We start from the raw sequence: 22331 nt of genomic DNA, 5'->3' as shown, positions 1-22331 counted from the left end.
TTGCCGCTCTTCTGTCTTCCTTCTGGGCCCCTTCTCTATTGTGCCCCCCGCCACCTGCTCCCGCTACAACGGCAGCCCACGCACTGGAGCTGCGGAGCGACCGCTTTCTCCCTCCTTGCCTCGGGTGCACGGGAACCTAGTTGCCGCTACTTCCCGCCCCCCTCCCTCTCCGTCTTACGTCTCCCTCCTCCTGTGTGCTTTTTTCTTTTTCTTTCCGTTTTCTTTCTTTTTCCTTTTTTTTCCCTCACTGACCTCCTTGCTCTACATACACGTGACTCCGCCTTCCTCTTGCCCTGCATAGCTGCCAAAGGCCGCTGTAAATCTGCCAAGGCGCCGAAAATCAATCACTGTCACAACTGTTCCTCTCGGTTTGATGTATGTAAGAACGACCGGGTACTCGGTCTGGTGTCTTCCCTACCAGGGCCGAACTGCCATTTTTTTGTAGACCCTGATGAAGATCAGTCCACCGATCGAAACTGTCAAAATTAAATACTTGTTCTGTTTACCTTGTAGCACCACTCAAGTTCTTTACGTTTAAAAGGTAGCCTGAAGAATCCCTCTTTGCCTACTACATACACACATATATACACACATACATACATATATATATATATACACACATATATACACACATACATATATATATATATACACACATATATACACACATACATATATATATATATACACACATATATACACACATACATATATATATATATATATATATATATATATATATATATATATATATATATATATATATATATATATATAGTTGAAGAAACGAAGGTGCACACTTACGAAAATTGCATCTTTAATATTTTGAACGTTTCAGCCGTGGCACGGCCAAAACATTAAAAACATTAAAGATGCAATTTTCGTAAGTGTGCACCTTCGTTTCTTCAACTACATATGCACGGGACCTGCATAACTTTTCATCGTACACACACACACACACACACACACAGTGCCCACATAACTTGAGCCAAGGATTTAAAAATTAAAGGCGCATCGGAAGCGAACTGAACCAAATGCATACTATTTGCAATAGCCTATATTAACTCAGACAATTTTTTGTCTTCCTGATAACTCACTAATTAATTAAGTTTATTTACCTAACTTTTTAATTATTGGCTGAGTACCCTAAGTATGAGACACAGACTTGTAGAACACCTTCAGAAATCATCGATAGAGTTCTTTCCTTTACGATAGGTCTCACGTAGTCCTTTTTTTCCGGGGTACAAGGAAAGCCCGTGAAATATGAAAAAAGCCACGTGATGGAGCGTTTGCGCAGTGGTATTGTGCTGCTCTCAAGCACGCATTCGGTGAACAAGGTTGGCTGCATTGTGACCGGCGACGAGGAAGCGGCAGGGCGTTCTTTATCTCATCGGCACCGCTCGACCAGCAGCAAGCATTTTCGCCATCATCCGACGAGTGCCGACCTTGTTCACCGAACGCACGCTTGAGAGCGCACGATACCACTGCTCAAGCGCTCCATCACGTGGCTTTTTTCATATTTCACGGGCTTTCTTTGCAACCTAGAAAAAAAGGACTACGCAAGACGTATCGTAAAGGAAACAACTCGATCGGTGGTTTCTGAAGGCGCTCTACAAATCTGCGCATCATACTTGGGATCCTCAGCCAATAATTAAAACGTTGGGTAATTAAACTTCATTACCAAGTTATCGGGAAAACAAAAAAATGTCCGAGTTACTATAGGCTATTGTGAATAGTATGCATTTGGTTCAATTCGGTTCCGACGTGCCTTTCATTTTTAAACTCTTGGCGTTCAAGTTATATGGGACACCCTGTATGTATGTATGCACACACACACACACAACTAAAAAAACTAATGAATAGCTACACACTAAATTTAAGTAAATATCTAGTACATCCATTGCACAGAAACGTGGAAAGGCCAGACGTCACTAGTTTGATTCTTCAAGTAAGGATATAAATAATGCACAGATTTTTTTCACTATAATGGGCAATATATCTGGTAATGAATATCAGAAGTTTTGCCAGTGGGGCAGCGTTGCCCCTCTACTCGCCCAATCAAGGGTGAGCCCCCTTCTCCAAAAATTTTCTGGCTATGCCACTAATGCATATGGTAAAAGGGAAATTAGTTGTTTATAAAAAATCATAATGTAGACACACACAGTAAGGACACCAAATGAGTGCATGTGTACGTCTGCATGATGATTTAACAAAATGCCACATCAACAAGCCAAAGCATACAGAATGCACTGCTTAGCTTAATTTTGACTGAAAAATCTGCTGAGCTAAACATCCCACTATAGCTTTACAATGCAAGCACATAAAGTATAACTTCTTCTCTGCCTACAGCATTGCTTACAGTGTATCTTTGAGCTGTTCCTGCTGTTCATCTGTGATGTTGCTCCAAGGCTTCAAACCATACTTGTGGAATTTTTTGAATAGTGCAGGAACTTCATATTCTTCTCTGAACCGGTTCCTAGATGGTTTGTGGAAACCCCAAAGAATGTTAGCATTTTAAAAGCAATTTCATTCTCTGGATCAAGTCAACTATAGATCCCAAGAAAATCTTGCACACATATTATTAAGCACTCATTTCAACAGCAGCAAATGCTGCTGCTTAATACAAATGGATAAATAATTTGTTTATTCTATTTGTATAATTGATGATAGCCAGAACCTATACAAAGCTTACAAGTTGGCTTTCCTGCACAACAGAAATTCAATTTGCCCTTGCCATGATGCATGAATGAAAGCTAAATTTCAGCAGAACAGTGATACAAGCCAATTTACACACATGCCTGCTGCACAATGGCTTACCACCAGTTTTATATGTGATTATATTTGCTAATCAAATAGAGTTCACCTGAAAGGTTCAGACCAAATCTTCCTAAAAATACTGAGAAGGGAATCTCTAAACAACAATGCAGAATATTCCAAATGCAATGCTGAATTTGCCAATAAAGCATTTTCAAAACATAATTTTGGTTGCTCAAACTGCAGAATCTAGTGGAACCAAAAGCAATGAGACTACAAGAATGCATGCACAAAAAAACACTATGCAGGAGTTACTCTGACATACGCACGAGATGAACAAACATGTGCATTTAGCAAAGAGCAGATTCAAATATGCAGTGAGGTGTTTGTCATATAAAATGTTTGTGCCACCACCCAACTTCCAAGGAAAGAAACGAAGCATACTGTAGAGAAAAACATGCTTGCAGAATTTATCTCTGATCACTATGAGAATGCAATAGCATTTCATTGTTAAGGGGCACTATGAAACAATTTACAAGTTTGTATAATATGTTTATTGCCACTACATCTATTATCTACGATGTAGATGGACATCGCTCTGGACATCACATATGTCCAGAGCGATTTTGGTGCTCTGTAGATGATTTGCTGGCTGTGACATCAAGTACAGTATGCTGAACTGCAATACATATTTCCCCCATTAATGCTTTGTTTATATTTTGTAAATAAGTGATATATCACACTTCTGGTCCTTGTGGTGGTCAATAGTACAAGGATTAATTAATTTACATCACAAAAGAAAGGGTTTAATATTTTGTGATGGTACTTTTAACGTGACCTGTCAAAACAATGTTGTGAACTAGGAGAGTAAGGTTACAGCATAAGGTTGTTTTTTTCTGTGGGTAATGCAATGCAGTTATGGAGTAGTAGTAGAGCACCCATATCACAACCATGGGGTTCTCAAATCCAGCCAAAGATTAGGATTTTCTTTCTTACTTCACACATTGGTACAGCTTCACAAGGCCACATAGCTAGCCACATTCAGGAAAGTTGGTTGATGTATGAAAGAACATAAAAAAAAATCTATTGCATCATCATTTCTTTGTGACGATATTCAGACTTTAGTTATCCTTTGAACAATATGAATGGGCCTTTGAAGCTAGCCTACTAGGTGCATACCCCCTCAGCATGCCAAAGCTCCAAGAGCACCCAAATTTCTGGCAAGTACATGAAACTTCATGAATTAAAGAGGCATGGTGAATTTGCTCAATAGCTGTTGCTACTTTGAGAGAGCTAGGTGGCTATCATGGGAGGCACGAGGTGTCGCTGCTTATACATTGGTACAGCTGTGAGGCCAGATTCAGTAAAGTATAGGCAGGGATATGCGAATAAATCCATCATATAAAGAAAAGAATTGGTGCAAAAGCTTGGCAATGTTGTGTAAACCTTCCTTTGTAATTATCTACACTATATTAATTATCTACACTATATCCCAAGTACACTCCAAGCACAAATAAACAAGTGCAGAAGTCTGACACTACATTTAATAAAGTCATCTGTGGACTACTTTTAGCACAAGCCATATAGTTATGCCATGAAGGGCAACACACAGGAGGTGGCTAGACCAATACTGAACACCTTAGTCTCCTAATGTGCACAGGAATTTTATTACACAGGCATGCTGCATTTCTTCCCATTGAAATCCAGCCATCATACATATGGCTGGGAGAAAGACTTGTGAGAGCAGCAAGACTTCAAATAAATTTTTCTGACAAGACTATTTGCCAGGTAAATCAACAAAGTGGATACCAGAAAGCAACAAAGGAACTTAACTGACAATACAAGAACGATTATAATATGGAGGTGCATTATGCTCTGGATCAATATATAGTCAGTGACAAGATCAAGCAGAAAGAGAGGCTTCTCCCAAGAAAGCATGATGTATGCTTGCCCTTCATTCCTCTGCCATTCAAGAAAGGTTTCTAACAGATACAACCAATATAAAGAGAAGTATCCCAGCTGTTCAGCAACATTGCATGAGCTTGCTGTGTTCGCATACCACACACACAAACAGCCAAAATTACCAAGTATGGGGATGAAGGAGACTCATAGCACAAATGGGTCATTTGAATAGGGGATTTAGAGAAGAATCGCAGTGAGCTCCTGCACAAAGTATCTAGTCATCACCCCACCCCAATGTGTGTGGGCATGTGCCACTGCAAATAAGATTTATCACGAAAATTCAAATGGCCCGCTTGATTCCTACACGTATACCTTGCACCTGATCAACAAAACTTACCCTGAAGGGGGAGCAGCTTTATGATAAGGAAGCATCTGAGCAAATTTTCTAAAGGCAGGGCCATGGGTGACGATTAAGTGAGGAGAAGGAAGCCAGCTAGGACAATTTTTTTACTTTGAGCAGCACTTGGCACTGAGTTGTTGAGCCATCACTGACTGTAAAGGTATGCACACTTTTAAATGGCTTGCTTCAGTCAGCAGTCTTACGTTGCATGGAGTGTTTAAACCACCATATATATCCACTAAAACACGTGTCAACTTTCTCAGTACACCTTCATTGCTTTAATGTCACTGAAAAGCTGCAATAATTGGTAGAGGTTCGCAATATGGAATTACTGTTGCAGTGAACACACTGCTCTGCTTAAGCATTTCAAAAGGATGAAACTCGGACATTTATTATTATTATTATTATTATTATTATTATTATTATTATTATTATTATTATTATTATTCAGGAGAATGTTTCCAGGATGCTCTAAAAATTGCCATAGAAGAAATTCTTGTGCTCTGAATGGTTTAGGGGCTAAAAGCAAGTTCAAAGAACTATAGCAAAAAGTGATTCTTCCAGAAGAGCCCTGCAACCCCTCCCAAGAAAAAGAAAATGCATTAGAATGTTAAAAGGAAGAACATGCTGTGGACAAACCTTCCACTACATTCAACAGGAATGATGTGCTGTGCATCAGGAAGCCTAGGCACAGGCAGCCGGTATTCATATGGTATTTGCGGCTCCAGCACACTGTTCTCAGTAGGGTCATCATGGCAGGCAAGTTCGAAGAAGCGAACTATCACAAAAGGCTTTTTCTGCAAGGCATGTTCCATACAAAATTTGAACACTATGCCAGTCCTCTTCACACCGGTGCTCCTGACTGTGCAGGAGAGGACAATGTCATATGTAGAGCCTGGAGAGATGCACACCTTCAGGAAAGACCAGGAATAAAAAGTGAGTGCATGAAAACGGTCAATGCGCACTGCACGGCCAGTGATGAGAACCAGTGAAAAATAGCCAACCAACACCGCCACATATATTTAAAGAGAGCACTACATGACAGCACTCCAATCATGCCCGAACAAAACCCAGTTATATTATTTTACAAGTGTTTTTGCGAAAGAAGACCATTCCATCAATGGCAGAAGTATTTTATTTGTACATGGATACAATCGATGTATGTACTGCTGGGATTTCATTGGTAATTACCAACCTTAAAATTTTAACCGGCTTGGATGTCGACGGCCACTAGTACAATCCTCAAGTATACTGCACCCACTCCCAGCAACACTCTGCAATGCATCTTTCAACAGTCATTATCCAGAGGAGAGATACCCCACCAAGACTGGAAAATTGGTCAAGTAGTCTCCCTACTTAAGTCAGGTAACAAAAGCAGCATTGCTAACTACCATCCCATATCACTAACAAGTGTGCCATGTAAATTGCTCAACATATCCCATCCAACATCACTCAACACCTGCATGCTAATGGCATTTTCTTCCATAATCAATGTGGCTTTAGAAAAGGACTTTTGTGAGAAATGCAACTAATTGAGTTTACTAACTTGTTTACAAATATGGATGAGAATCTACATACCTATTGCATTTTTATTGAATTTTCTAAAGCTTTCGATTGTGTGTTACACAGCCAAATAATAGCGAAACTATCATTTATACATTTACATTTTTACATTAGTAATGATAAAAGACTTCGTTTCTTTCTGGAAACAGTGCGCTGTTATTGGCTGTTACTGATCCTCAGAGTGACGCAAGCTTTGTAGTACTCCAAGATAGTGTTCTAGGTGTTTTGCTGTTCCTTATGAACATAAAGAACCTACATTCCTACCATGGTGGGTTATGTCTACATAGGGTTTCCTATAATAATTACGAGAGGGGACTGTGGCACTGCGATCATTGAGCCACCACGGGAATGATGGTTAGTACATAGATTTGTCTGATCTTCGTGCTTGTGGCTTCAGACGTTCTAGTGGCTTCAATTATTATGCTTTATATGCCTTCATTGGACTGAATTTCAAAGCAATCTATACTTTTTTGAAATACAAAAGGCAATAAGACTGAACATGCACGATTGCTGCTAATTGCTGTGGTTCTGCTTGTCCATGCATTCGTGGCATCCATACTGGGCTGCTTTGCTTAAATGTCCCGTGTTTTCTAATCCTGTTATCGGACAATTTTAATTATGTTTATTTTAACGCAGTAATTTCTAAACATGATCAGTTTTCAAAGTAATGAAATTGTTTACAGCCAGAAGGACAAAGTTTAGGCATATCCATGTACTAACCATCATTTCCATACTGGTTGAACTGCCCTGGTTGCAGCTCCCACAGACGTTAGTGCCACAGTTCCCCTCTTGTAATTGTATTAAACTATGAATATCAAAGCTTTGTAGAATGCTACTACATAATGGCCAACATCAATGAATACCACCTCACAATACAACTTCTGAAGCCAATTGTAGTCACTTGTAGATTGAGAAAAATGTACATAATACAAAACAAACACACCGAATTCAAAGCTAGCAAATTTTTTCTTTGTTTTCTGAATTAATAGTAATTTTATTCCTCTGACTAACTACTGAAATACCTAACAAGCACACATTTCAGCAGCAAATAACTTTTAAATAATACTATATACATCTACGTCACTCATTAAAGAGCCACTAAAGGCAAATATTAAGTCAATGCACACTTTTAAAATACCTTTCTAGAAACCTTGCAGTGCTTTTGTGCCAGGAAAAAAATACTTAGTTTAAAAGAAAATCACATCTGAAGGGTCTGCCTACCACTAGTGCAACTATATCTCCCACCCCCGTGCTGGGAGTTGCAACGTTGCCCACGCCATCACCGCTCTTGATTGCCGTCAGCCAGTGCTGATTTCTAAAGCGACAGTGTTAAGGAGCTCGTGTCACAGAAAAGCTGGTGTCGGCGGCGGCGTTGGCCATGAGCGAAAAATGGCGGAAGGCAATTCATAAATAAAAACAACTTGCAAGATGGGCTGGGTGAGAAGCGAACCAGGGTCTCCGGAGTGCGAGACAGTGGCACTACCACTCAGCCATGTTTTTTTTTCTTTATTTCCGAAGTTCACATATGAGAAACAAAAAAGTCACAAACAATAAAACACTTCAGCTACACTTGAGCTGAGACGAGCCAAGTTAAAATTCACTAGTTCACTAGGTCAAGAAATGTTACCCACTGAGGTGGGTCATGCTGTGCCCGGATAGATTCTCTAAGCAGCGCTTTCAATAAAGTTTTCACGTGCACTGCGGGTATTATAGTCTGCATGCCTTACTTGCATACGTGTTGTCCACAAGCTGTGGAGGCCAAGAAGCATGAACAAGTCATAGGGCACATCTTCGTGATAAAACGGTAAAAACCTGATACCATAAGGGTCTAGTGGCAACTCTTTCTTGATAGTTCTCTGTAGGACGTCCCAGTGGAATATTGCATCCCAGCAGTCTAGAAAAACATGCTCGATTGTCTCTGGCTTCTTACTTATAACAGACAGTTCGTTGTCCAAGGGACAAAGATTTCCTTTTCTTCAAGCCACGCTTTGACAGGTAGTGTATTCGAGTGTAACTTGAAAAAGAATGTTTTCACTCCTGACCTAACTGGCACATTCATTCGCTTTAAAATATCCTGCCCTAGGCACTCAGCCACGAGTTCGATGCTTCAAAGTGGGAAAAAAGTGCCTCTAGTGAATGCGGTGTTGCCTCAGAAACGTGCCGTAGAAAGTTATATTGCAGTGTATATCAGTAATTATGAGCCTGTAAATTACAGAAATCGCAATTAAATGCGTAGCGAAGTACGTTTCCGCTACATTTCTTCTGCGCTTGGCGTACACGCAGAGCCATCTTGCGCCAAACACAGAAGACCCCCTCCTCGCTATGTACGGCGCTGCCCCGACAAGTGGCGCGCCACACGCCCGCTTCTCCCCTTCGAGTCTCGTTTGAGCGCATTGAGGCCGTGCGGGAACCGGCGCGAGGATGCCCCAATACCCTTGCGTTTAATAAGTTTTCTCGCTCTCTCCGCTTACAACTTCCAGCGTGCGTCACTCGAAGCCTCGTGTTCAGGTGACGCGGCTCCTCTTTCCGCTCACAGCGCGATTCCTAGGTGCAGCGTCCGATGCGGGACGCCTTTGACTTGATCGCTGCGCCGTTGCGCGTCTGGTGGGAAAGCGGCCCCTGCGAGCTGCTGGCGAGGAGCCATGCGTCTGTGTGGTGCTCTCACGCGAGATAGAGGACGATCCCATCGAGGCGTCAGCCCCATGATCGCGTCCGCCTTCATGGCGCGTCGCGGCCCGTCTGTCCGTGCCGATCACGTGTTTGACTCGCGTAGATCGTTTCTCCCTCCGAGACACCGAGTTTTTTGGTTCGTTCCGCTTGCTCAGGTGCACGTTTCGTCTTTGTGTGACTCAAGAGCATGCCAAGCGGATGAGTGGGCGGTGCGAACGGGGTGCGATAACGCTATCGCGTTCCACTCTTGAAGGCGAAGCTTAAGCGTCCTCCAAGTTTTTTTTTTTTTTCGCAATACGCAAAAGCGCGACTAGAAACCGAGTCGAGACCATCGAAAGCGGAAGGAGAAGCGCGCATCGAATCGTAAACAATATCTTCGACTCATTCATACTTAGGGCTTCGACTTTCGTTGATCGCGATGGGCCTTGTTGATGGCCCTGACAATGAAACATTGGCTCGCGATGCTGGGCTCGATTTAATTTAGGCTGCAAAGACTTGTGACATGCTGCTGACACTGCTCGTACTGCCGGAAAGGCATTCTCTGCTACTTGCAGTTTGTGTGAATTTCACGAACCAGAAAAACCAGCGCAGCACTATGCGATAACGAAACTACTGAAACGCGAAATCACGAGGGGCGCCGAGCCGAGCAAAAATGTAGCCTTTTGACCGCCCGCGTCGTTGTCAAGAAACGCCAAAAAGTTGTTTTTTTTTATGAAGCGAATAAAATAAGTAGACAAATAGCACTTTATTCCGTCTTATAATGCGACGCGATATCATCTTTTTATTATGTGAGTGGTTGGGTATTATAGGCGACAGATTTACGATATCTACGTCATCGGGCTAGTACTTGTATATCCTGGGAGAGTCTCCAATCATGTCCTGCATGTATACCTCAATTACTCGATTACCATATAAAACTGTTTGCGATAATATTGACGCCTTATAGACGTTCCAGAGCCTAAATATATCATTTAACTTGACTGAATATTTGCATTGATTGTCCCTTTAACGTGTGCAATATGCAACATGAGACAAAGCATAAAAAAAGAACATACATAAGAAACACACATATGACAAAAACGTATATAACAAAAAAAAATGATAAAGAAAAAATTGATTTAGCCGAGGCGGTGGAGCGACACACAACGCTTTAACAGGCATGTCCAACTGTCACAAACAATTACCTAACAGATGAACTAGGAAAAAGGTGAATGCCCAATCAACCTGCAAGCCGAGCACTTCCCTGCATTTTCGGAGGAAATGGAAAGTGCGTCCCCAGCCCATTCATTTCCTCACTAAGCCATCGCAATGCATCCTAAATACTACAGAATTACAATTGGCACATGGCGTAAAATATGTGCTGCGTCTCCAGTACTGCATGTGCCACTGCACTGTGTAGTCTAGGTAGTACAAGGAACACTTACGCAATTTCCTGGGCCACTTATTTTATCTGCACCTTCAATACAAAATATGTCATCTGGTTCAAGCAGGCTGCAGCTCTGCACTAGCACTGAACTTCGACAGGTGCTTGAGACTTGCACACGCACAGTGCGACGAACTTCCTTGTGCAACTCCGCACGTATGTAGACCGCAGGCACGCATTTTCTCGCACTCAAACATGACACCTTGACATGGCTTTTGTTGCGTAGCAATGGCTCCCTGTGGGGAGAAAGTGAGAAAGTGGTACATATATGGCTTTGCTAGGATGGGTTACTTTGGTATACAAAGTTAATCAGCATTTAATTACAATTGGTAGAAATTTAAGTGTCCACTTTCCAAATGTAAATTCACATGCAACCCCTTGTCAAACATTTAGCTGGGGTCTACTGGTCTAGCTGGATTGCCACATATTGATTTCTTTTCTTTTTGTTTTGCCAGCTAACACCACTGGATACTAGCAAAAGTAATCTGCCACCATCTGGGCATGAACACAATAATTTAATACAACTTTCCAGTAATTTTCACCTGAGAGCTATCTTATACTTTGTCATGACAGGGCTGTTGAAACAAGCAAGGCCACACCTTGAAAGGAATATAGCACTGTGTGAAGGCAGGACAAAGAAAACGACAAACGAAAGCGCCAGCACTAGTGCATTTATTTTGCATTGTCGTGCATTTATTTAATGGTTTTCCGCAGATACTCACCTTTAACAAGAACATTTAGCATCAAAAGCAAACTTTTAAAACTTTTTCTCAATCAAATTTAATTATGAGTAAGGCTGTGGGTTATTTCAAACCATTTCTTTCTTTTTCCTGTTCCAAACATAGAACTTCATTTACACACACAAGTGCACACGTACATACAGAAACAGCTGCAGCAGACAATTCATGTTCTCAAGCAGAAGTGTGCCATTTGTTTGAAGAAACGCATACGTTTATTGCAATAAATTTGTGTTAATTTTTACACATATAAAAATTGCTAAGCATACCAGTGGCATAGCCAGGGAGGAGGGCTTATGGGGCTTCAGCTTCCCCCCCACCCCGCCCGAATTTTTTTCGCTGACCAAAACAGTCCCCGGCGCCAGAAACTATTCTGGATTTTGTCTAGAATGTCTTTTTCATGCTCGAAAAGACATCTCATCACGTACTTTGCAAACTCTGGCTGAATTTTGCAGCACCGCCCATGCACCGGGAGTCACATATAACGCAGGGAGCCCCATCTGAACACAAAGTTTCAAGGGTGTTTTGATAGCGAGCAGGCTTGTCGTGCCTGTGGATGTCAGCGCACGGATTTCAATTCCGTAACCTTATGGGTATAAAGGTATCAAAATTTTGATGCGAAAGGTGCATTGACTTTTCTAAAGTCATGCTTTAGATTTTCAATTCCGGAACTTTCTGGCTTTAATGTTGTTATAAACATTTGGCGCCAAAGGTGCACTGCCTTTTCTAAAGTCGTACATCGGAACATACAACGAGACAAGCCAAATCAACACACTATCAGACAAGTTGACAAAGCACGCAGCGAGGTCCGATGAGACGAAGTGTTGCGGTGGTTCATTTATGCCGTCATGTCACAGAAAATTAAATATCAAATTTTGCAAAGCATCCATGTCAAGACACTAAAGCCAGCAAACGTAACTACGTTCTTATTTAATTTTCTACTTTTTTTCTAACGGCATGCGCGTTATCAGCATGACATAGCATTCCCGACAAGCAAGTAACGAGCGCAGCGTTTTCAAGAAAGGAAATGCGGGCAAGACAGATGACGATTATCGTTGTGTGGCAAATACACACTCTGCACACTTTAAGAACAGTTTACACCCTCTGGCGTTCCGCTTCTGCCACACAACGATAATCGTCATCTGCCTTGATGCGTTTCCTTTCTTTAACGCTGCGAGCCCGGAACTTTCCAGTAACTAACGGCACTCGCGTTATCAGAAGGGGCACTCCAAAGGGTGTAAACTGCACTCTTAAAATGGTAGCACCCTTTGGGGTGTATATTTGTCCCACAACAATAATCATCTGCCTAGCTTGCGTTTCCTTTCTTGAAAACTCGGCGCTCGCTGCCTTCCTGTCGAGAATGCTGCGTCACACTGATAAAGCGCATGCCGTTCGTGACTGGAAAGTATACCGGGCTCGCAGCGTTAAAGAAAGGAAACGCGGGCAGCATGGATGACGATTATTGTTGTGGGACAAGATACGCCCCAAAGGGTGTACATTTTTCTAGAGTGTACGCTCTTAGAAAAATTTACACCCTTTGGGGCGTATCTTGTCCCACAACAATAATCGTCATCCGTGTTGCCCGCGTTTCCTTTCTTTAACGCTGCGAGCCCTGTACTTCCCAGTCACGAACGGCATGCGCGTTATCCGTGTGACGCAGCATTCTCGACAGGAAGGCAGCGAGCGCCGAGTTTTCAAGAAAGGAAACGCAAGCTAGGCAGATGATTATTGTTGTGGGACAAATATACACCCCAAAGGGTGCAACCGTTTTAAGAGTGTAGAGTGCGGGGTGTAAACTTTTCTTAAAGTGTAAAAGTCTTACACTCCAAGAAAAGTTTACACCCTCTGGAGTGTATATTTGCCACACAACAACACTAAAAACGTTTGCACCCTTTGGGATGTACATCTGCCATCTGCCTTGATGAGTTTCCTTTCTTGAAAACACCGCACCCGCTACTATCCTGGCGGGAATGCTATCTCATGCTAATAACGCGCATGCCGTTCGTTACTGGAAAGTACCGGGCTCGCAGCGTTAAAGAAAGGAAACGCATCAAGGCAGATGACGATATATACACCCCAAAGGGTGCAAACTCCTTTTAGAGTAAATAATCGTCATCTGTCTTGCCCGCATTTCCTTTCTTGAAAGCGCTGCGCTCGTTACTTTCCTGTCGGGAATGCTATGTCATGCTGATAACGCGCATGCCGTTCGTTACTGGAAAATACCGGGCTCGCCGCGTCAAAGAAAGGAAATGCGGACAAGACAGATGACGATTATCGTTGTGTGGCAAAAGGGTGTAATTTTGATTAAGAGTGTATATATTCGTCAACACAATCGTCTGCTCATTTATGTCGCTAATAAGTGACAATACAATTAGTTTTCTCGCTGCCGTTGGTAGCGATGAGAAAATACGTTGGCCAGGCGAGCCACTTCGCAGAGACGATTGCAGCGTACGTTGCGCTGACCGCTTGCAAGTGGAAATTACGCCAACGATTTACTATTTCGCGCAAAGTTTTATAACATGCACACTTTTCAGGTCACTGAGTTATTTCGTGTCGGACAGAAATTTTAGCAGCTTTTTTTTTCACTGCCGTCAGCGACGAAAAAAAAAAACCGGGGTTATCGGAGCGGCGAGAAACTTGCTCACAGGCATAGAGTTTTCTACAAAAATTTTTAGAGGAAACTATGCTCACAGGGCCTGCCCCATGGACGAAGGAAAATGGCCATGGCCTGCCCCGATGGCAGCGCAAGCCGCACAAACTCGTGACGTAGCATCATGGTAGCGTTTTCTCTGTTTACATTCCTTCTATGTTCCTTCCTTGATGTCGATATCGCGAGGATTCCACGTTTTGCGGTTCGCTGCGTGCACGCGTACTTTAAGATTGATTTTAAATAAGTTCTAAGCTATATTCGCAGTTTATATTTTGCATACGATACGTGTGCCCAAATAAATCGATGTCGCACGTTAACTCGACTTCGAATTTTTGTGTCAGCGGAGAAGTTTTTGAGGCGAGGTTTTACTTCGTCAGTCGATAACTGGCCTTGGGAGGAAGCTTTAGCTCGGGTGCTCCCATCTAAATACACGTAAAAGGAGAATTCGTTTTTCTCTGCAACCTCTGCACCAAATTTGACGAGGTTTGTTGCATTTAAAAGAAAAACGTTAAATCTAGTCACTGTTCGTTCCGAATTTTTTATTTAGGTCTTGAATTTTTTATTCAAAATTGGCAAAAAGCGAAAATATTTCGAACACGAAACTATCAAGTTTACAACTCTAACTCAGCAACGAAAAATTATAATACAATCCTGTGAATTGCATCTAATAGTACATCTTAAGCAGACAAAACTGATATGTTACACATATGAATCTAAAAGAATGTAATATGTAAACACAGCTTAATTCGCAGAACCCTTGTAAACAACGTAACAACTTCACGTAAGATATAAAATGACATATCGAATTATCGAATTGTCCGTTTTCAATGGTTTAATGGATGCCGTTTACAGAACCGCGATATCTGCTCTTGATGCAGAGCTATGAATTCGTAAACTTCGTGCTTCTATTTTTTTCAAACTTCCGAATTTTTGAAAATACTTGCAACAAAATTCAGGACCTAACTCGAAATTCCGCTTCCCACAGTCATTAGAATTAACTTTGTCTCTCAAATGCAACAAATTCCATCAAAATTGGTCCAGGGGTTCTCAGAAAAACGTTTTTGCGTTTAACATGTATTTGAATAGGCGGCGTGGGAGTTGGGCCCTAGCTAAAGCTCCCTCTTAAGAAGAGGTATGACTGTTCTGTAAGCTGACATTCAAAGCGGACAAATTTGATATGTGAATGTATATCTTACGTGAATTTGTTACGTTGTGCACAAGGGTACTGTGTAAGCTGTATTTCCATATTACCGAGCTTTTTTTTTTAGATTCATGTGTAACATCAATTTTCTCCGCTTTAGATGTATTATTGGATACAATTCACAGAATTGTGATATCATTTTTCCTTGCCGCGTTAGAGTAGTAAACGTTAGCTATATGCTCAATAGGGCTGGTTGGTTCATCTGTAGAATAAAAACAGGAACAGCGCAACACAGGACAAGCGAGTTAATAGCACAGGACAGAGCGCTGCATGTGCTCTTTACTCGCTCGTCCTGTGTTGTGCTGTTCCTATTCTATAGAGTTGTAAACTTCATAGTTTCGTTTTGTGAAAATTTTTTATTTTTGCCAATTTTTCATAAAATTGAAGACCTAAATGAACAATTCGAAACCAACAGTAACTAGATTTTAAGTTTTTCTTTTAAATGCAACAAACCTCGTTGAATTTGGTGCAGTGGTTGCCGAGAAAGACGAATTCTCCTTTTACATGTATTTAGATAGGAGCACCCGAGCTAAAGCTTCCTCCCAAGGCCAGTTATCGACTGACGAAGTAAAACCTCGCCTCAAAAACTTCTCCGCAGGGCTCGAACCGCTCGAACGAACTTTACCGCGGATTTCCTCCGGTAGCGCGTTAGCCGTCGTCTGCTACGGCAGGAACAACATAGGCGGCGCCACCGTCCAGGCCACGCCAAGCGCGGATGTGGAGCGGAGGAACAGGAAAGTGGTTGGCGCTACTTTTGGAGATTGAGGGGCTTTAAGGATAGTACGTCTCGAGTTAGATAATTACAATTACCTAAATAAATCTCAGTAATGAACAAATTAGTCGCAGCTATACTCCACTGTACCAGAAACAAATATGCACTAGCTAGGTTTTATTCGAGTAACGCATTTGCTGTTTTTTAAAAATCTGGGTGCATGATAGTTAATTGGGACAACTTGTATATATTTATGACCTCTGCGTGCAAGTGACGATGTTTCCATCCCTAATAAATGTAGATTATGAAAAGTTTGTTTCTTTTTTCACGAGTCGTTAGTATTGCTTACTTGAAAGAGAAGCAATACTAATCGACACGCATAGCATTCACCTTCATTTCACACGCCGTTGATGAAAGACTGCGAAGAGGTCACTGAAGGCTGCAGGTTTTTTTTTTTTTCGGGGTAAAAAAACATCCCCGCGGGCGTCTGCGTCAGCAGGCGTTTGGGGCGTTGCGACACCTAGTACCTGAGCAGACGAGGGCTGGACCCTCCCGTGTGTAGCCGAGCGCGGCTTAGCCGTGTCCGGTAAAAGGGGATCCTGGGGGTTGAGCTGACGCCGAGTGTTTGGACCTTTAAGGGCCCCCGGCGGAGGCAACACACCTTTTTGGCCTCGGCTTCACGTAGACGGCACTCCCGGACTGACCCACCCGGGGGAAATCGGTAGTTGCCTATTCCTACCCTACTCTCCAATCTTCGTCTTTCTCTCTCACTTTTTAACCTTTCCTGTATTCTCCTCTCTTCTGCATTATTTCCCATTTCTAGGCAGCGAGGGTTAACCCTGTGTGAGTAGCCTACCTAGGTCATGCCATATTCGATTATAGTGGTCACGTACGTACAGCTGGCGTTTGCAGGACCTGTTTCACAGCTCCTGCAGCGTCCCCTTGGACTCCAGGGTGGTTGGCTGGCGTTGCTGTCGAAATCTCCACATATCCTTATGGCTAATTCCTTCCCCCCCCACTCCCTGATCGCCTTTAGAAAAGAGGGCGCACCGGTGAAGTATTCCAGTTTTTGGTCGGCAAAAAGAATCTTTCCCCCGTTCCCATGTCATTCATTCTGAAAAACCAGACAATTAAACCAGTGCGAACAATTTCACCATTACTTGTTTCGAAGTCTCTTGCCGAAGTTTTTGGTACAAGTTATATATAACGCATCGAGGATGGCAAGCGGAGGTCTCGGAGCTCCACGACCAGAAACAGTACGAAAAACTGCCTAATCTAGTCTCATTTGGGGAGGCCCAAGTAACAGTAATTTCACACCGTACTATGAATATCACCCATGGCGTTGTCTCAGATGATCTGTTGAGCCTTACTGAAGTAGAGGGCTTCAGTGGGCAGAGCGTCATCGGCGTTAAACGAATAAAGATGAGGCGTGACAACAAAGAAATCCGGACCAAGCACCTGATACTCACATTCGGTTCAGTGTTCTGCCCCAGTCTATTGAGGCCGGGTACGTCAAGCTCCGTGTTAAGCCATACGTGCCAAATCCCCTCAGATGTTCCAAATGCCAACGTATCGATCGGCCACAATTCACAGAGCTGCCGAGGCCGCCACACTTGTGCGAAATGCAGAGCCCATAAACACACCTCTGAATCTAGCAAGAACTATCACTATTGTGTAAACTGACCTCTCTCTCTCTCTCTCTTGTGTAACCTTGTCGATATTAGAAAACTCCTACACAAACATAATGTAAAGCTGCTGTGTTTTCAAGAGACAAATCTGAAACCACAAACACTAACTTTCTTCGCAACTACACCATCTTCCGAAAGGACCGCGACGAGGCTAACGCCCCCGGCGGTGTAGCAATAGTTACCGACAAGTCTGTAGCTTGTCAGCACGTCGTCCTTCTGACGCCCTTTGAGGCGGTGTCAGTTCGGGCAATCCTTTTTAATAAGCTGGTAACTGCGTGTTCTATATACATACCCCCTTAAGTATTATCACAGAAAAAGCGATTTCTAAAACCTAATTGATCAGCTCCCGGACCCCTACATACTCGTGCGTGATAATAATGCCCATAATACGATGTGGGGCGATGCGACGCGCGAGTCGGTTCATTGAAAATTTTCTTCTGGCCTCTCTAGTGCCTGCCTATTTAACACGACGGAGCCGACCTATTACAGCGTCCAACACAACAGTTATTCATCGATATATCTATATAGCAATTGGCTCTTCTTCCCTTCTGTCTCACTTGGAATGGAACGTCAATAAACTTTATGAAAGTGCCCATTTTGCTGTAACTTTAAATCTGATAATTCTGCATGAAAACCCTCCCCATATTCCTCGATAGAAATTAGCATCGGCGGACTGGGCATTGTAAAGTATAAACCCCATGCAAGCGATCTTGCACGCGACAGCGACAAGCGACGCGATGGAGATGGCTGTCGCGTTCTCTCGTCGCCTACAAGTTCTACCCCATGCCACTGTACCCATGCGAGCGATGACTTCGAGCGATGTCTCCCCAGTGTTGCCGGTATGAGGGCAGCAATATAGGCGCCGAAACTAGCGTGACGCGTGCTTTATTAACTTAAGTTGACGTGTTTTACTGTAAAAAGCAGCACAAAATATTTCTGAAAGTCTTGCAGTAGGTTCTTATCCTTGCACGTATAAAAATTCAATCGTTTGCTCGTTCCGTGCGACAATCGGAAGTACTTGAGTTATGTACATCCAGTTCCGGCTTCGCGCTATTGGCTAGTCGCTCATAGCACTTCCGGGCGACGAGCGACGAATTCTAGATTAGCAGAACCGAGCGATCGCGCGACAAGACCGAGCGATCTGTTCACGCGACGGCCCGATCCGTCGCTCGAAGCCGTCGCTCGTCGCTGTCGCGCACACAATCGCGCTCATATGGGAAGGGTCTTCGAGGGTCAAATAAAGATTCTGTGCACGAACGACTGGCGGCGAAGACAGCGACGATAACCGAGAAGAACAAGTTCGCAGCGCTAAGGAAAGAACGCGCCAATAAAGTCAAGGAATCGATCGCGTACAGGCGCGGTCGCATCAAACGTCAAAGGAAGATGGCGCCGACGCCGAACAGTAAAAAGCAAGCCCGCGGGGGGGAAACAACGATCATTTACCAGTGGAATTGCAGAGGCATCCGCACCAGGGAAGCCGAGTTACAACTTCACATAGATGGACTCGACCAGAAACCGGATATGATCGCGTTGCAAGAGACACACGGCAGACCCAGACTCCCGGGTTACGTGACCTACACGGATCCGACGGAAGGCGGGACGGCGTTACTGGTGCGCACCAACATAGCAGCCACCCAGCACCTCACCGCGCAAAAGGGCTGCGAACGCATGCTGGTCGAGGTTCACACAAGAGGTCTCCTCGATTTGGCTGCACTTCCTGCACTAGTTCAGGGGGTGCAGCACTCAAGCACTCGATTTGCCAGTGCAGCTAGCGCCACCTGCACTTCGGCACTCGATTTGACGTCGTGCTGCACGAGTTCATGTACACTTTGGCACTAGACTCTCCGCAAGTTCTTTTCTCGTGCACGTAGTGCAAGGCTCTTGGTAGCAGACGACACATGCGGTTCCGTGGCCATGCGGGTGTTGGTAGACGGCATTGACGGCGCCTGTTGTTGGTAACGCAGCACGGACGCCAGTTTTCTTCAGGATGTGTACGCAGCATCTTGTTAAGGGCGCTTTCCGGGTTCAGCTGCTGCTAAGTGCACTGAAGGCCGGGATTTTCCCACAGGTCACAGTCGTTCGTATTAATTTTCCTGAGCTTACCGCTACCTCGACGTTAAGTTTACGCGAAACCACATCGGTCCGTCGTTTGAAACGTTGTGCCATATATGATTCAGAAAGGTGTGGAAATTGCGCTTGGTCATGCTTTCTGAATAATTATGCCGAAGTTGAACTAATTTCCAGGTACTAATATATAAATTCTTCCCAGAGTGTCCAGAGGACAAAAAAGGCCATCGCGCACACGTTTACGCTTGCGGCACACACCAACAAAAGAAAGACCACAGCCGCCCAGTCGCAGCAGACGAAGGCCTGAACGTTCCTGCACTTTCGTCCTCGATTTGACCGCTGCACCGAAAGCGCTAGTGTGGCGCTACACTCGCACTTCAAGAACTGGCGCTACACTGGCACGACACTTTTCTAAACTAGTGCAAAAAGTGCAGCCAAATCGAGGAGACCTAAGGACTATTGGCAGTGCCGGAAACCTGTTTGTGATGAGCGCATACTGCAGGCCGTCACAAAGGCAGTACGACTTTGAAACAACAGTGAGACAGGCGAAGAGGTTGGCGGGGAACAGGCCGCTCCTGGTCCTAGGCGACTTCAACGCCCCTCACACTACATGGGGTTACAAATACCAATCTAAACGAGGCAAGGCTCTAGCAAAGACAATGGAGGACCAAGAAATGGCGCTCCTTAATGAACCGGGCGTCGTCACCCGAAAGGGAAACAGAGTCAACAGGGACACCACCCCGGACCTGTCGTGGATGGCGGGCTCCCTAGAAGTGGCCTGGCGGAACGAAGACATAGACCTGGGCTCCGACCACAGAATCATAAGTGTAACGATCAAGGGACGAAGGTTCCGGGCAGCCCTCGGCAAAGCCCGGGTCACCGTCCTGGGACCGAATGCGCAAGCACACGGACGAAGAAAACGAGACCTCCGGAGAAAACGCGGAGGAGGACAGACATCAAACGTATACGCAGAATGGGCGCGAGAACAAAAGATCGCGCTCGACAGATTTACTCAAGAAGTTGTGACAAAGATGCAGACGCCCTTCGTCGACGCCAAACTAGCACACATGTGGGCGGCGCGGCACTCGCTCACGCGAAGATGGAAGCGTCAACGTCGAAACAAGAAGCTCGTCAAACGCATCGCGCTCCTCAACAAACTGATCGCTGAATACGTACGCAACCAAGCTGTGCCGAGAGAACTGGATGAGTACGTGCGACGGGCTGCAGGGAAAGCTGTCGGCGCGCAAGACCTGGTGCCTGCTCAGACACCTGATCGACCCGTTGAGCAGCAAGACCGCAACCAACCGCAACCTCACCAAAGTTCTGAACGCTTACGACGGCAACGGCCAAAGGCTCACTGAAGACCTCAAGGCGCTCTACCTCAAGGCGATTTCCGATACCGGAGGAGTACGGGGGACCGGAAAATCCGGCATTGGATGAACCATTCACCATTACGGAGTTATTAACAGCCATAGACGAAAGTAATAAGACGAGCGCACCCGGAACGGACGCCATTACTTACAAGCTGCTCAATAACATGAGTGATGCGGCGGCGCGCGGGCTCCTGGGTCACATCAATAGAACCTGGGAAAGCTCGAAGTTGCCCGCAGAATGGAAAGAGGCCGTGGTATGGTTCATACCTAAACCCGGCAAACCTCTGACGATCGAGAACATGCGCCCTATCTCGCTCACGTCCTGTGTGGGCAAGGTCATGGAACGCATGGTTCTCAGAAGACTTCAAGCACACCTGGACGAGACAAATCAGATGCCGGCGACCATGTATGGATTCCGCCAGCACCTGGGCACCCAAGACGTCCTGATCCAATTACACGAACTATTGATTAAAAGAGCAACGAGGCACGCGCCCCGGGGTATACCGGCTTTGGACCTCAAGGGAGCCTTCGACAACGTGTCCCACGCCAGCGTGCTCGAGAACCTGCGCAAGACGGGGTGTGGCCGCAAGACCTACGGCCATATTAAAGCTTTCCTAACCAATAGAACAGCAACTATCCGGATAGGAAATGAACGGTCAGAGCCTGTGGAGCTCGGAGACAAGGGCACCCCACAGGGGTCTGTCCTGTCGCCTCTGCTTTTCAACCTAGCACTCCTGCCCCTGCCCGAACTACTCAATCAGATCGAGGGCGTGGACCACGCGTTCTATGCCGACGATATAACGGTGTGGACGAACCACGCGGGGTCCGATGCCTGGGCGGAGGAAGCCCTGCAGAGAGCGGCATCGACCGTCCACGAGTATGCCACGACCTGCGGCCTGAGCTGCGCTCCACAGAAATCGGAGCTGCTCATGATACAGCCCGGAAGACCAAAGAAAGAGCCGCCGCCGAACATAATCATCACCATCGACGGCACAGAGATCAAGCCAACGCAGCAGATCCGGATACTGGGCCTGCTGTTGCGCAGCGACGGCAAGGCGCACGCAGCCGTCAACAAAATCAAGACCAGATCAGAGCAAGTCCTGAGCATGATCCGGAGAGTCACCAATTGGAACAGAGGAATCAAAGAAGACGCACTGCGCCTGGTGCAGGCATTCGTCGTGTCACGCGTAA

At 44.7% G+C, this 22331-nt stretch overlaps 1 protein-coding gene across 1 annotated transcript in view; it reads right to left on the bottom strand.

Moving 5' to 3' along the window:
- The window catches only part of LOC135906278 (putative helicase MOV-10), a 57410-nt gene that overhangs the window by 20557 nt on the left and 14522 nt on the right, over positions 1–22331 (bottom strand). Inside the window, exons 3-5 of the mRNA XM_065437602.2 lie at positions 10714–10948; positions 5696–5967; positions 2360–2476 (exon numbers count right to left, since the gene is read on the bottom strand). Of these exons, the coding sequence (XP_065293674.1) occupies positions 2360–2476; positions 5696–5967; positions 10714–10948 (624 nt within the window). The remainder of the gene's footprint in view (positions 1–2359; positions 2477–5695; positions 5968–10713; positions 10949–22331) is intronic.

The sequence above is a fragment of the Dermacentor albipictus genome, chromosome 1 (assembly GCF_038994185.2).
Source record: "Dermacentor albipictus isolate Rhodes 1998 colony chromosome 1, USDA_Dalb.pri_finalv2, whole genome shotgun sequence".
Taxonomy (NCBI): Eukaryota; Metazoa; Arthropoda; class Arachnida; order Ixodida; family Ixodidae; genus Dermacentor; species Dermacentor albipictus.
This window is presented reverse-complemented; position numbering and strand designations above follow the sequence as displayed.